General features: G+C 42.4%; 1 protein-coding gene across 9 annotated transcripts in view; it reads left to right on the forward strand.

Moving 5' to 3' along the window:
• The window catches only part of SLC9A8 (solute carrier family 9 member A8), a 91,150-nt gene that overhangs the window by 13,260 nt on the left and 63,015 nt on the right, over nucleotides 1-14,875 (forward strand). For 7 of the 9 annotated variants that reach the window (XM_084854111.1, XM_084854112.1, XM_084854120.1 and 4 more), the window contains exon 3: nucleotides 6,949-7,029. In XM_084854111.1, the coding sequence (XP_084710237.1) occupies nucleotides 6,949-7,029 (81 nt within the window). Of the gene's footprint in view, nucleotides 1-5,130; nucleotides 5,315-6,948; nucleotides 7,030-14,875 lie in introns of those variants that run through there. The other 2 variants (XM_084854119.1, XM_084854117.1) reach the window with 2 other exon arrangements.

The raw sequence follows: 14,875 nt of genomic DNA on the forward strand, positions 1-14,875 counted from the left end.
GCTAGTTTCAAACCCAGCGGATGAGATTTCTTTTGTTCTGTCAACTGGTTTAAATTAGCATGGGGTGATTGGTTGTATGAATAATCTGGTGATGCAGTCAGATAGCATATTCAAGACCAGCTATGTAGACATAAAGTTACATGGTTTGCTGGCAGTCAGAATAAATGGTGAATCTTTTTTTCTCAATCACTCATGCTAATGCTAATTTAAATCAAGATCCCCTTAGTTGATAGAAAAACTCACTGTATCAATCCAGGTTTGTGGTCAAATGTATCCCAAGGAAGCCATACAAATAAAACATGGAGGGGGATGGGATAAGAAATAATTGTGGTCCATAATGCCCCACATTATAAAATGCAAACACCTACAAGAACAGTGTGTGACATCTAATTGACCCCACCCTTTTTAAAACATAAAACAACAGAATGTGCCTGTTGCATATATATATTGTATAACATAATTACTATTGTTGTTGTTGTTGTTCAGTCGTTAAGTCGTGTCCGACTCTTTGTGACCCCATGGACCACAGCATGCCAGGCCTTCCTGTCCTCCGCTCTCTCCCAGAGTGTGCTCAAGTTCATATTCATTGCAGCGGTGATGCTATCTAGCCATCTCATCCTCTGCCGTCCCCTTCTCCTTTTGCCTTCAATCTTTCCCAGCATCAGGGTCTTTTCCAGGGAGTTTTCTCTTCGCATCAGGTGGCCAAAATTTTGGAGCTTCAGCTTCAGTATCTGTCCTTCTAATGAGCAGTCAGGGTTGATTTCCTTTAGGATTGACTGATTTAACCTCCTTGCAGTCCAGGGGACTCGTAAGAGTCTTCTCCAGCACCACAGTTCGAAAGCATCAATTCTTCAGCGCTCAGCCTTCCTTATAGTCCAGCTCTCACAGCCATGCGTTGCTACTGGGAAAACCATAGCTTTGATGATACGAATCTTTGTCAGCAAGGTGATGTCTCTGCTTCTTACTATGCTGTCTAGGTTTGCCATAGCTTTCCTCCCAAGGAGCAAGCGTCTTTTAATTTCATGGCTACAGTCACTGTCTGCGGTGATCTTGGAGCCCAAGAAAATGAAATCTGTCACTGCTTCCATTTCTTCCCCTTCTATATGCCAGGAAGTGATGGGGCCAGATGCCATGATCTTCGTTTTTTTAATGTTGAGTTTCAAACCAGCTTTTGCACTCTCCTCTTTCACCCTCAACAACAGGCTCTTTAGATCCTCTTCGCTTTCTGCCATTAGGGTGGTATTGTCTGCATATCTGAGGTTGTTGATAATTCTCCCGGCAATCTTAATTCTGACCTGTGATTCATCCAACCCGGCGTTTCTCATGATGTACTCTGCATATAAATTAAATAAGCAGGGCAACAATATACAGCCTTGAACATAATTATAACAGTGCACTAATCATGAGTTGTAAAATACCTGTAATAATAAGAACAAATTGTGAGAACTTGTAAGCATAGCACATGCTGCATGACTATGAGCAATTACGATATTTTACAACTGCATGAGTTGGATAGACAAAACAGTTCCATGAAGCACATCATTGCTGTGATTTTTCTGTTATTGTTTTGACCACAGAGATGTCTTACTACGTGTCTCCAGTCACACCTGCATGTCAATGTGCAACTGTACACATGTGTTCGACAGACACAGAAATACCAGGATCTTGGGCAGAGGTGTGGTGCATGTGTGCACGTGTTAGATTATATGATGCACTTGATACAGTGGGAGAGTTAGCTCAAGAACACCAACAAAGGTTAAGCTTAAAGCATACCCATTTTTATTTCGCCACAAATATGTCCAGAAAAGAGAGGATTGGTTAGCGCACTACCCCTAGCACTGGTCCAACAATACTGTTACCTTATGATTCCCAATAGCAGTGATAAAACAAGAAAAGATGGAGGAGGGGAGTTGATGGTTTACCAAATAAGGAATGGGGAAGGTGCTGGGGAAGTGGGGAAGTGGTCTTTGGAGGCCTAAGTGTATAAGGAAAGCCTTGAGTTCAGTGGCACAGGGCTGGGCACATGGAGAGTGGAATGGAGAGATTTTGAGTGATATCAGGAGTAGGAGAGAGAAATAAAGTCAGATTGGGTATACTTGCCTATTTCAGAGGAGGGGGAAAGCAAAGGGCTTCAGGTCCTGGTTATAGCTGAATGCTGGATGTGCCCAGTTGAGGACCCCATGAAACCTCAGCAAAATGTGTTTGGCTCTTAGCTTGGCAACAGGAAGGGTGAACCATTGAGTTTAAAGCCAACAGTCCTTAACAGTCATGCCGCTTATTCTCAGTATGAGGCATGGAGTTCAATGAGACCTCCTTGGATCTTTGAACAATGCAAAGGTCCATAGCTCTGATACTGCGGTTACAACTACACATACACCCTTGAGTATCTCGTTGAACTCCCTGTGTGGATGGGCAGCACCACAGAAATTAATGTTGCCTAAATGCAGCAGTGAATGCTTCCAGCTGTAACTGGGACAATGAGGCAGCAAGGGAACACAAGTAGAGAGAAAAGCTGAGCCTGGAAATGTGGGTTCGGACCCAGCAGGAGGAATATTGCTAGCAGTGGATCACAAGGAGCAGGCAGTGTGCCAGGTGAAGCCCCAGAGAATCACAGGCCCACACAACAAATGACCTGTGTGTGTTAGAACAACTTCTCCATGAGAGTTTGGACAGAAGGGCAGTTGTAGGGTACAGGCAAGGAGCACAAAGGAGAAAAAGATGGCATTGAATGAAAGGTTGGTGTTAAATGAAAGATTCAGTAGCTTGGTTCCAGGAATGAATAGAAGCCTTCCTTTCCCGATTCTATGACCGAATTCGGCTGATCAGTTCAGCATTACAAAGCCATCTTTCTGAGAGACAATTTAGTGCAGGTTCCTGGAATACAAGAGGTCTGCAATTGATTGGGAGAACGGGGAGAATTATGCAAAAGATGGGCATGGTGGAGATCCATCTGGAGGTGAGGACACTTCTAAACCGGATCACATTTCCTGCCAGGGCTTTCGATTGGCCACTTCTTAAGTTACCTTGTTAGTTGCTTCGCTAGGGTGGTGACTTGGAATTCAGGAAGGAATTGGCATTTATCCAGAATTCCCACTGTTTGTCTACCCACATGAGGGCTACTTCTGTAAATTCAATTAGGCAGATAACATGATGGTCATGAACTAAATACGTCAGGTGCTAGTAGCTTGCACATTACATCAGGATCCTTTTGATCCTAGATGCCATGAGTTCCTTGCCCATGCAGCTTCTCTGGAACAATAGAACACCATCATGGCTGAGTTTCTGAGTTACAAATGACACCTACCCCTATTATTGGTGTCAGCCGTGAGTAGTGGCAGGCCCTCCCAGTTCTGAGGCTGCCTCTCTCAATGTCAAAGGCAAGCTGGCTATCTCTCTAGCTCAATGAGGGTTTGATCAACTCTAGAGACCCAGGTCTACTAGGCAGATCCATCTTTTGGGATGTTCAGTCCATCACGCAGTGTTCAATTTCTAATATAGGCATTTAAATAGGCAGTGCCTACTATATTTATTTATTTATTTATTTATTTATTCATTCATTCATTCATTCCATTTCTATACTGCCTAATAGCTGAAGTTCTCAGAAAACAAAGCGGGGGGGAACCCATTAGCCATCTTTGATCATGCATTTCGAAGCATACAGAGACCGCCTGGTCACCACCTTTTATTATAATAAAGAAAGACAGCTGGCTTGGATTCCTTGTCTGAGTTTGCTACATCTTTACGCATTGAAAAAAAGGAGAATTAGAGTGCGATTCTATATGTGCCTACTCAGAAGGAAGCCCCATTGAATTCAGTGGGGCTTATTCCCAGTTAAGTGGGTTTAGGATTGCATCTTCACAATCACTGCTGTTCTGGGCTGGCTGGTTACAAAGATGCCCCAGGCAACCCTCAGCAACATATCTAACAAAGTTGTTTCTATAAATAGGAAAGGACTCATCTAAAATCCTTGATTGAGAGTTGCCTTAAGCCTGGCCACCTGCTGAGGTGAGGGTGTAGATTGCTTGCAAACATTTGCAGATGCAATTGTGGTCAAAATGACCTCAAAACTCAAATGATTAAATATTGCTCAAAATGAAGGCTGAAAAGAGGTTTTTTGGGCAGGAGGAACCAGTTTTGCTGAGTCACAGGGAAGGTACTGATTGAGAAAAAAATCTTTTAAAAATTCAGGTTTATATAAAATGGTTTTGAAGACCTATTTGGTACTATTGATCCCTAAAACTGTTTGTATTGATGCTAAGAAAAGTGAGTAATTTGTTTATTATGTAAATTGACAAAATACTGTATGTTCATCCACTGTGCTGTTTTTTCACAAGAAAAAAAAAACAGGTTCTGATATATGCATCTGTAGACATGAAGAGCAAGTAGATAATTGAACAGCATTTTGCAAGGTCAGTTTGTCCCCTAGCATCTTATGTCATATCCCCCCCCCCCCAGTTTTCTCAGTCATTCCAATGAGGGTAGACTTAATCCCCAAAGCTGTGAGAATAAAATCATTGTTTTCGTTGACTGAATATAGCAGCGTTTCCCCCCCCCCCCCCCCGCAAACATCTCATTATGGTTCAAGAAAACCTGGAGTAAAAGACTGACACAAATATTTTATGAATTGTTTTCTGCACTGTTAGGGGACATTTGACCCAACCAGTAGAGGCTGGTGGCTCTGATTTCCGTGGGACTGTGAATCCATTCTGAGTTTCAGTCAGAACCAGCCAGAACCCTAAAAGAGATATCCAAGGTGCTAAACTCATTTTAGGGATAGGGTTCAACACATTGGATAGCTTCTTTAGAGTTCTGGCTGGTTCTGACTGAAACCCAGAATGGATTCACAACTCCACCGAAATCAGAGCCACCAGCCTCCACTGGACTCAACCTATTAACTAAGGTCTAAAAAAGTCATTCATAAAAGCTGCCTTGAGAGTTCAGTTTCCATTCATGCTGTATCCAGTGGGAGTAGTTTTCCATCTTCACTGCAATAGGAGGTGATGCATTTGAGATTCTGGGATGGTTGTGGATTATTGGTGTTGAGTGGGTGTTAGTGCCATTTAATTGTCTTCTTCTGGAGCCTGAGTGTGACTTCTGATGTTAACATTTCTCTTTTCCACCAGAAAATGGCTGATGATATATATTGGTACAATGAAATCAAGAGCAAAATATCCAGAGGTGTTATTACTTTTTAATCCTTGGAACTAAGCAGTTGAAGAGAAGAAAACTTATGCTGTTTTTGGGGAGTTCCTTGAGAATCATCTGAGTAAGCCCTAAAGCTCATTGGGTCATTTCCAAGGACATAGCACCTGGGGTTAGATTCATCTTAATTTCATTGTTGACTGATGCACTCCTCTTGCTCCTGGTCTAATTGTATAATGATAGATGCTTCAGGTGATTACTAGGCCAGCATCTCCCAGGACTTTCTCAAGAGTTAGCATATCTCATGTAATGTCCTTTCTGCCGTTACAAAGATGAGTATCTTCAAACATTTTGTGGCCCCGTCCTTACACACATTTGTACAATGTGACATTAAAATTGCCCAAGGGGCAATTGCACACACACAGATCACCTTTTTTGCTCAACGGGTTAGGGGGCCTTGCATCTGATTATGCTTCCTTTTCATCTGAAAAGGAGGAGCTACTGTCTTTTGTTTGTTTATAAATATTAAAAGGGTACACAATCTAATAAAAAAAACCCCTCCTTCCTGATAGTAAAGTCTTATCTAAGAACATGCGTAATTGTCTTCCATTGAAATCTGTGAGACTTAAACATACTTAATGTTGGTTACATTGTGGACTTCAGGCAGTATCCAGTTCTGCTTGCATGCTAGCATGACGTATCGCTAACACAACAGGGAGCTAGCGGTTCTTGAAGCAATCAGAACCAAGTGGAAACACTCGTTTCTGCAATGGGGCGGATCAGTGGAGCTTGCAGAAAGGTGCTCCGCTTAACTGGTCTGTTCTGGAAACAAGCATTTCTGCTCATTTCTGAGGTTGCTTTAGGAAGCACTAATTCCTGTTGCACTAGCAGTAGGTCCTACAGGCACCATGGGTCAAGCGGAGGTGCAGCAGTCGTATTGGATACTGTCCTTAGGGTGCAATCCTATGCAGGCTTAGACAGAAAAAAGTCCTACTACTCCCAGCATCCCTCAGCCAATATGACTGGCTGAGGGATGCTGGGAGTTGTAGGACATTTTCTATCTAAACATGCATAGGATTGCGCACAGTGTTCAGTCTACCAAAGTGACTGCAGTAGAAGTGCAATGTAAGGCCAGACTTTTAGGACTCATGCAAAATGTTGCCATGAAAGCAAGACTGCTCAGGACTGGTTTGTTAATTAGAACAGGAGAAATTGCTGTAGGCTGAAAATAATGTGTACAGAAAAGCTAGAGTCACTTAAAGCTGCTTTCATAGAGCTTGTGTAGCACTCACTGCTTGCAACACAGGTTTGGATTCTAGGGATTCTTGTGCAAGTAGCGGGAGCTTCCAGTCATGCATGGGTTATGTGCATGCTGCTGATTCTTGCCCACCCCATCCCCAAGCCCCCTACACCACATTGCACATGATTCTGAAGGGTCCTCAGGTATGACTTTCTAGGCTCATAGAGGCCTAGAAATAATTTTAGATCGAATTTAGAAAGTTGTGCATGTGGAAACACCACTGTAGTGCTTTGGATTCAAGCCATCAATATATCTTCTGGCCACTTCTGGCCAGAATGAAAGGAAACTTTATTTTTAAAAAACTCACATAAAATGTGGGTTTTATCTTTTGTGGGAACTTATCTTTTAACTAACTGGTCCTGTTTCTTGTAATATTGAACTTTATTTAATTTACTTTTTATCCTCATATTTCTTTTAAATTCCAAGGATAATTGCACAGTTTGTCTGGTCATGTTATTTGTTTGTTGTTCTGCATGTACCTAAATGCCATTTTATTTTCCTTCCAGCTATCTGCATCATATTGGTGCATTTATTGATAAGATACAGACTGCATTTCTTGCCAGAGAGTGTTGCTGTTGTTTCGTTAGGTGAGTACCTATTATAGTGGGGAAAATACATTGTATATCTTGTGCTCTAATTGCTCAGACATCCTTTCTTTTCAGTGCTCATTCCCCATCCATTCTTTATTCTTTGGATTTATAATTGGCCTTTCTTGAAGAAGCTCAAGACACCATATGTGTCTCTCCCCCTTCCTCCCCCCCCCCCCCTCATAATGCCCTGTGAAGTAGGTTAGACTAAGTGGGGAGAAACTGACTGGCCCAAGATCGCTGAGTGAGCTTCATGGCTGAGCGGAGAGTTGAACTCCCTGGTCCTAGTCTAGAATTCTAACCACTAGGTCACATTAGCTCTCCAGTGAACAAGATCAGTGCACTGATGTGTTGTAAGAGGGAGAGGGAAGGGTGCAGGCTGTTGTTGTGTATGGACAAAGGCAATTTCCAGGTGCCTCCCTGTGTGTCTGGCACAGCTGCCCGTAGTAGATCAGTACTGGAAGGGTCCTTTTAATAAAGGGCACAAGGCGTGATTATGGGTGAAGGTTCTCCCAGTGATGCAGGATGGAAATTCTTCCAATGCTTAATTTTTCCCTTGGAGAATGTTTCCATTTTGTAAGTTCATACAGTAATAATGAATGGATGCCAATTGCAAATGTCATTAACAGGCAAGCTTGGCAGCTTCAAAGTTTTGAGTGGTTGTTAGCATATCACACACAGTTCTTTGGGTTGCTCAAATTAGTGTGTCAACACAATTTTCAATACCTCTGGGTTGTTTTTTTCTTAAATTTAAATAATGTAACGTAACAAGCTGTTGCCTTTACATTTTTACAAGTATTCAGAAAATCTGCATAACATTTAAATCACATTAAGTGTGCTTTGCTTCCCCCCTCAAGTATTTAGGGTCAAATATTTGGGGTCCAAATATATTTATAGGGTCAAATATTTGGGGTCCAAATCAAATAACCTGGGGTTCTTTTTATCTTAAAAAAAAACACTAAATACAAGTAAAATTAACACTCTCTAGGGCATCTGAAAAGTTCCTGATTCAACTGGAACATTTTCTGATGGAAATTTTCCTATGCAAATTAACCTAATTTGCATAGGAAAATTTTCCAATTCAAGAATTTTCCAGAAAACCCACATCACTAGGTTCTCCAGGGCTCAGCCTCACCCTGCCTAATAAGTGATAGGCACCGTGAAAGGCTGCACAGAAGTTTCTTGCTGTGCTGATCTGTTTTTGGGTGGGGTACAAGCAGAGAAGGATCTGCCCCACTTGAATGTGAGCTGCCATTTCTCCTGGTCCTATCTTGCCTGAGAGCCAATCTGGTTTTGGGGAGGGCTTCTCCTCTCCAGACTTAGTCACTCTATGAGAACCACAAGCATAGCAGCAGACATGCAGCCATCTGTTTCTCTCATGGATCCGCTGCTGTGTCAACAGCTGTGTCAAGATTGTCACCATAAAGATGTGAGCAACTGTGAAAAATACCTAAACCTATCCTATATGGTTACCGAAGTACGGGTCGTCCAATAGGACAGAGCCCGGTCCACAATCCAGAAGCCTGCAAGCCCGAAAAACAAGTTAGAGCATGGAGATGAAGACAAATGGGCAGCTCCAAGCCTCCCCCTTTTATGCTCAGGCCCTAGACAACTCAAGAAGTTTTCAAGGAGCTAATCACAGGTCAACTACCACAGCTTCCCAAAAAGGTGGGGGGAAGTTCCCACAGAAACACAGCTGAGATCATTCAGTCCCAGTTAACTGAATCTTACTCTGGCCTTGAAGACTAGAGCTATCTCAAGATAACAGACCCACAGGTGGCTACATCATTATGTGTTCTTTCAGCTTAGCCAAATGGAAATGTCACACAGGAAAAAAAAGAAAACTAAGTTTTCCAATTAAACCACAGGGCGAGAATGGAATTCTTGACGTTTGTCCGTTCTATGGCTCTACAGTGGTTTGCTACTGAAATCTGGCAGCAAACCCTTGCTGCCACTACTGCTGTGTTCGCTGAATTTTGGTGTGGTGGACGCAAGAGTGCAGCAAGGGGGGGGGCCCTCTGGGCCTCCCAGAGTTTCCCATCCCTGGTTTAGAGAAACAAGCCCAGATCATAAACCATGGTTTGAAGTTGGCTTGTTTCCCTAACCCATAGTAAAGTGACCGTAGTTTGTCTGGGTTTTGACATACTAAACCATGGTTAAAAATGGAAAGAAAAACTTCTGGTTGATTCCTCATGGCAGCACCGCAAGAGGAGAGGAGATGGGCAAGCACACAAGCCTGAGGGTTGGTCATGTAAATTAAATATTGTAACTGAACGAGGCCGTAGTGCTGTCCTGCATTAGGCACATTTGCTGTCCTGCAGCTTTCCCACAAGATCCCTGTTTGGTCACAGTGAAATGCATGAAGAAGATGATTTTGCCACCTTGTAAAAGGGAGAGAAAAAAGGTTGATTGCATTTTCACTCAAGTTGAGAAGATGCAAGGGCATATTTAGGGTGATCCAGTGATTTCAAAGCATGAATGATGTGCTTATTCAAATCTTAGTCTAGACGTGACCTTATATTTGTAGATTTCAGCAGTGCAGCAAAGGCTGGACCTTGGGGCCAAATAACCAACCTCCCCGCCCTCAAATGATTACCCAGAGAGCGGCAGGTGATGAGGGCAGCAGGGCAGCAAAAAGAAACTCGCATTTTATTCCTGTAGCCATAATAGTGCTATGATTTCAGTGAGTCCAAAATGCACATGTTCAGAAAGGTTTTTTTTTTTAAATCGGGCAAACAGTTTTGTTGTTGTTCGAACATATAGGGAATGTAGAAGCAGTTATAAAGCATGGAATGGCAGTTGGGGGAGAAAGAGAAATCTTATTTGCTTCACAACTGAAGTAATACACATGGCTGGCTAAAGCTTCCACCCCCCACCCCCCACCCCCCATATAAGACTGTTAAGTCCAGGTTTTAAAATCATCTAGCTGCACCACTGGTGGCCTTAGTGGATCGCCTGTCTCTCAGCCTCAGCCCATTTGCAGCATCCATAATGTTGGGAGGATCATATTAGTCACTAATTTCACTAATTAAGAGTCAGATTTATTTATATGGTCATAGACCTGTTATAAAATACAAATGAAGTATCAGACACCAGGTAATATAAAATGTACATAAGAAACAATATACAAGGAGAATATACAGGACTTAACGTGCATCCAAGGCTTGCTCTACACAAGTTTAGACAGAAAAAAGGCTTACAACTGCCAGCATTCCCTAGCCAGCCTTGCTGACTGGGGCATGCTGAGAATTGAAGGCCTTTTTTCTGCCTAAACATGCATAGGACTGCACCCCCCAAATCCAGCTCAGCATCTTTAAAGGCAGAATGATTTGCTGTGTGACACTGTGCATTTCAAGCGCTGCCAAGCATGTAGCTTACTACCCAGCTGTGCTCTGTTCACCCAGCAAGGCCACATTTTTAAAACCTACCTCTTTTTAAGTGCCATTAAAACTTTAGGGGTACTTGCCTCTAAACTGATGAAAACATCAATCTCTAATTGTTTATTACAAAATTGAGATAAGCCTAGGAGTTGAGGGGAGGGGTACTTTGCCAGATCAGTTCAGTCTTGGGTGACACAACTATATTTTGCTCTAGGGGTAATCTGTATCTGAAACAGATATAGAAGAGCTTCCTTGAGGGTACATGCTGTTATAATCCTTGTGGCCTAAAATCTTACAGCTACTGCAAGTTTATAGAGCACCTTCACTCTAGCGTTATGAGGCTATTTCTGTCACTTGGGGATAAGAGAATGTCATCCAGATCAAATTCTTAGGCACTTCTAAAAAGTTCATCAACCAGATTCTGCTGACCCATTGGTTTGGTGTGCTGGTGTAACTGAGTGACTGTTCCTTTCAAAGCAGGAGAATGTGTCATTTTTGTTTATTCCTGGTTATTAGTTTTTATTTATATTTTAGTTTATTTCTTTACTTTGGTGTATTCACTGCTATCATATGCCTTCCAACATTTCACTGTTGATAAGAGAAATGCCGATGGTACAAGAATAGGAATGTGACAAGTTCACAAGAATCAGTGAGTGCCCTCCCACAGTTGTATATTGGGCTGACCGCAAACCATGGTTTGGCACTTTGTGAAAGAGCTTTGAAGGACCCTTTGTCTTGTGTGCTTCCTTCTTCCCCTCCTTCTTATTGTGTAGTGCAGTTCTCTCTTTCCTTTCTTGATTTGAGGCAAACCATAGCTTACCGTTTCATCAGAGCCAGCAATCTGTGGTTTGTGCTTGTCTTGCAATATGGGACTGTAAACTGCTGTTTGATTGCAGTTGCCAGTCCCGGTTTGCAGGGCAAGTGCAAACCACAGTTTGCCAATTCAGATGGAACAGTAAGCTATGGCTTACTTCTCTTAAACCAGGAAAGGAAGGAGGAATCACGGAATATTAGGGGCGGAGAGAATGTGTGAGTTTGTGGGTCCTTCAAAGCTCATTTATGTAGCATGAAACCATGTTGTGCTGTTATGTCAGAACCAGCCCATTAGTGAAGGCTCCTCTCTGCCAACTAGAAGAAAGCCCAAGCTGGGGAGTTTGTACCATTTGGGCAGCCCCTCACACATCTGTTTTTAGAAAATTAAACTGCCAACTTCATAATGCCTTTATACAAATTTATGGTGTGACCACACCTGGGATACTGTTCATAGTTCTGGTCACTGCACTTCAAAAAGGTTATTGGAGAGGTGGAGAAGGTGCAGAAAAGGGCAATTATAATGATCCAGGGGCAGAAACAACTCCCATATGAGGAAACGTTAAGTGTGTGTGTGTGGGGGGGTAGCGTAGAAAAAAAAGATTACTGAGGGGGGACGTGATAAGAGATGTACAACATTATGCATGGTGTGGAGAAAATGGGTAGGGCAAATGTTTTCTCACTCTCACAATAATAGAATCAGCCAGGGCTGTCCCATGAAGCTGAATGGTGGGAGACTCAGGATAGACCAAATGTAATACTTCTTCATACAGTTCATAGTCAAACTGTGGAACTGGCTACAAAATGTAGTGTTGGCCACCAGCTTGGATGGCTTTAAAAGGGGATTAGACAAATTCATGGAGGATATTGGCTATCAGTGGCTATTAGTCATGATGGCTATAACCTCCAGTATCAAAGGTGGTATGCCTCTCATTACCAGTTGCTGGGGAATGCAAGTAGAGGGTACTATTGCACTCATGTCCTGTTTGTAGGCTTCCCATAGTTATTGTGGGGAAATAGAATGCTGGTCATTATGGGAATAGAATGCTGGAGTAGAGAGGGGTTTGGTCTTCTCCAGCAGGACTCTTCTTATGTTCACCTTCCATGGGGTTACTTAAGACTAGCGATGGGTGAATTTACCCTAGGTGAATTTGTTCTTTCCTCAGAAAATAATGAGTTCAGCCATGTTAGTTTCGATGAGAGTTCTTCTTTAATCGAAAATCTTGTTCTGTGTTTACAAGTTTTTGTGCGTGCCCAGTATCAAAGTGCATCTTAAGAGCTGTAGTTTGGAAACACGTAGTGCGTCATGACGTCATACATTACCATGTTATGTACCCCTTTCCTGATTTGTTTTTTTCACATGGCCGTTCTGCGTAATGTTTACCGGCCATCTGTTGCTGATCATGGAGGATAATCAGGAGATGGAGCAAGGAATGGCTCTGCCAGAGAAAAGAGGTGTGGATACACCTAACTGGCTGTTTCTTCAAATGTGATTGGTTATTTTATCTTAAGCAAGAAAAAGGTAATCCAACCAATTCATTGCATGTGCAGAAATGGTGTTTAGGTGCAGACTGCTCATGCTCCAAAGCTTGCAATAATTTTCGAGCTTAATAGTGCATCTGTAAAACCCCAATCCAGGTTTGTTTCAAAGATGAACATTATGAATGGATGAGTTTTGATCAGTGAGCTAAATAATTTCAACATCACTACTTAAGACTTGTGTACCTTTGGGGAAGGTAGAAGAGGAGAAGCCCAGGCCTCATGTCATCAGCTCCTGAGGGACTACCAGTGGCCTGAAATATCACTGTTTTTAAGTTACATTTTGTTTGTTCGCTTTGTTTTAGCATTTTAAACTGTAGACTGCTTCTTGGGTGGCTTGGCAGAAATGCAAGAAATACCATAAGTAAATAATAGTCATTATGCTGCATTTATTTAGTCCTCAAGAGCCTTTCCTTCCCTGGCTTCTGAACATGTATTGAACATAATAGTGTGCTTTTTAAAAAACACACAAATCCTTAAGAATAATGTGGTTCCGCGGAGCTGTTTTGGTAGCTAAACATGTAGTCCTCAGACAATGGAAGTCAAAACAACCCCCAGATGTGGACCAAGGGGTGCAAGACCTGGTACAGCAGCATGTGACTGGGTGACATGGGGCCAACAGGAGAACCACGACAAATTCTTCAGAAGTGTGGGACAACGGTTTAGAATTATATACTGACTGAGAAGGAAAACTTGTAATTCTTTATTTTGTGGTGTGTGTGTTTAAAAAATATGTATATGGGGCAATTTGTCCCCTGTTTCTAAGAAGAGGAGGTGGTGGGGCGGGGGGTGTCAGAGAGAGAGGGAGAGAGAGGGACGGGAAGGAAGGCTTTAGGGCTACAAAATGAATGGTGTTTCTTGCATGCAAAATTGATAAGAAACTTTGCTAAAATATAAAGCACAGTTAACAAAATTTAAATATTGCAGTGGGCATGATTGTAATGTTTATAGCATGGATACAACACATTTTGCAAATATTTGCGATCCTGGCAGGCTGCTATATGGGGGATGGGAAGAAAGCGACCCAGTTTTAATTCTAAACTAGGAGCGTGGCAGTTTCCCCCCTGAGTCCGTCTAGTTCTCATTTGTCTTAACTTTTATTTGAGTGCATTGTCCTGGAAATTTCTGCAATAGGAAGAAGCTCAGTTCTCACTGATTACATGAAGGCTTCCAGGAAGGGAAAAAAAGCATTGCATTGCTGGCAAGTACTCTTCTGTTTTGTTAGAAATTGGAGTGCTGTTGCCAATAGGATCCGGACTTCAAAGCAGTTATGTGCTGAAACAGAAAAAACAACAGCTCTCCTCCCTCATGATTCTTTATGGGAACTGTGATTTCCTTGTCCAGCCTGTTTTCTGATAAGGGTTGTTATGATCTCTGGCTCAAGGAAATCCAGATTGCATGCCATGAAAATTTAAATTCTCCACTCATGATAACTTACTGAAATATATATATATATATATATATATATATATATATATATATATATTTTGCTCTTTGAGTGTTTCTCTGTACTGCTATATCCACTTCCCCAGAACTGGTGATTTGGTAATGTTGCAAGTTAATTCAGTTGGCTTTGAGTAAACATTTTTGAGTAGGAATAGTAAGATTGTAATTTTGTCATCATCTTCATAGGTCTAATTGAATGCAAACTTGTATCTGTGCTCAAGATGTTCCATTGTAGTGTTGCGAAAGGCTAATATAGAAGAAACCTGTTTTAATTAAAGTGTTACCTAATTCAGGCTGTAATGCTATAGTGGTAGTCAACATGCGGCCTACCAGCTGCATGCAGCTGACCATGGCCATTTGAACAGCCTTCCAGTCCCCACCACTAAAAGCCCAGGTGTTTTTCAGGCTGTCAGAAGTCTACTTCTGCTGAGAAACAAGGTGCGCACTCCCCCCACTCTTTGTTTCCTAGCAGAATCACTGGGATTTCGGTGGCAGCAGCAACTTCTGGCAGCCACTTCCACTGGCTGTGGGAGCAGGGTGCAGTCCCCACAGGGGTCTGTGGGATGCGGGTGGGCAATGCAGCCGGCCAGTGCCCAGAAGTTGCCGACCCCTGCTATACACACTTACCTGGGAGTATGCCCCATTAAAAACAACAGGACGTCTGAGTAGAC

Source organism: Heloderma suspectum, chromosome 4 (assembly GCF_057233095.1).
Source record: "Heloderma suspectum isolate Gila_16-S chromosome 4, 16-S_ref, whole genome shotgun sequence".
NCBI classification, from domain to species: domain Eukaryota; kingdom Metazoa; phylum Chordata; class Lepidosauria; order Squamata; family Helodermatidae; genus Heloderma; species Heloderma suspectum.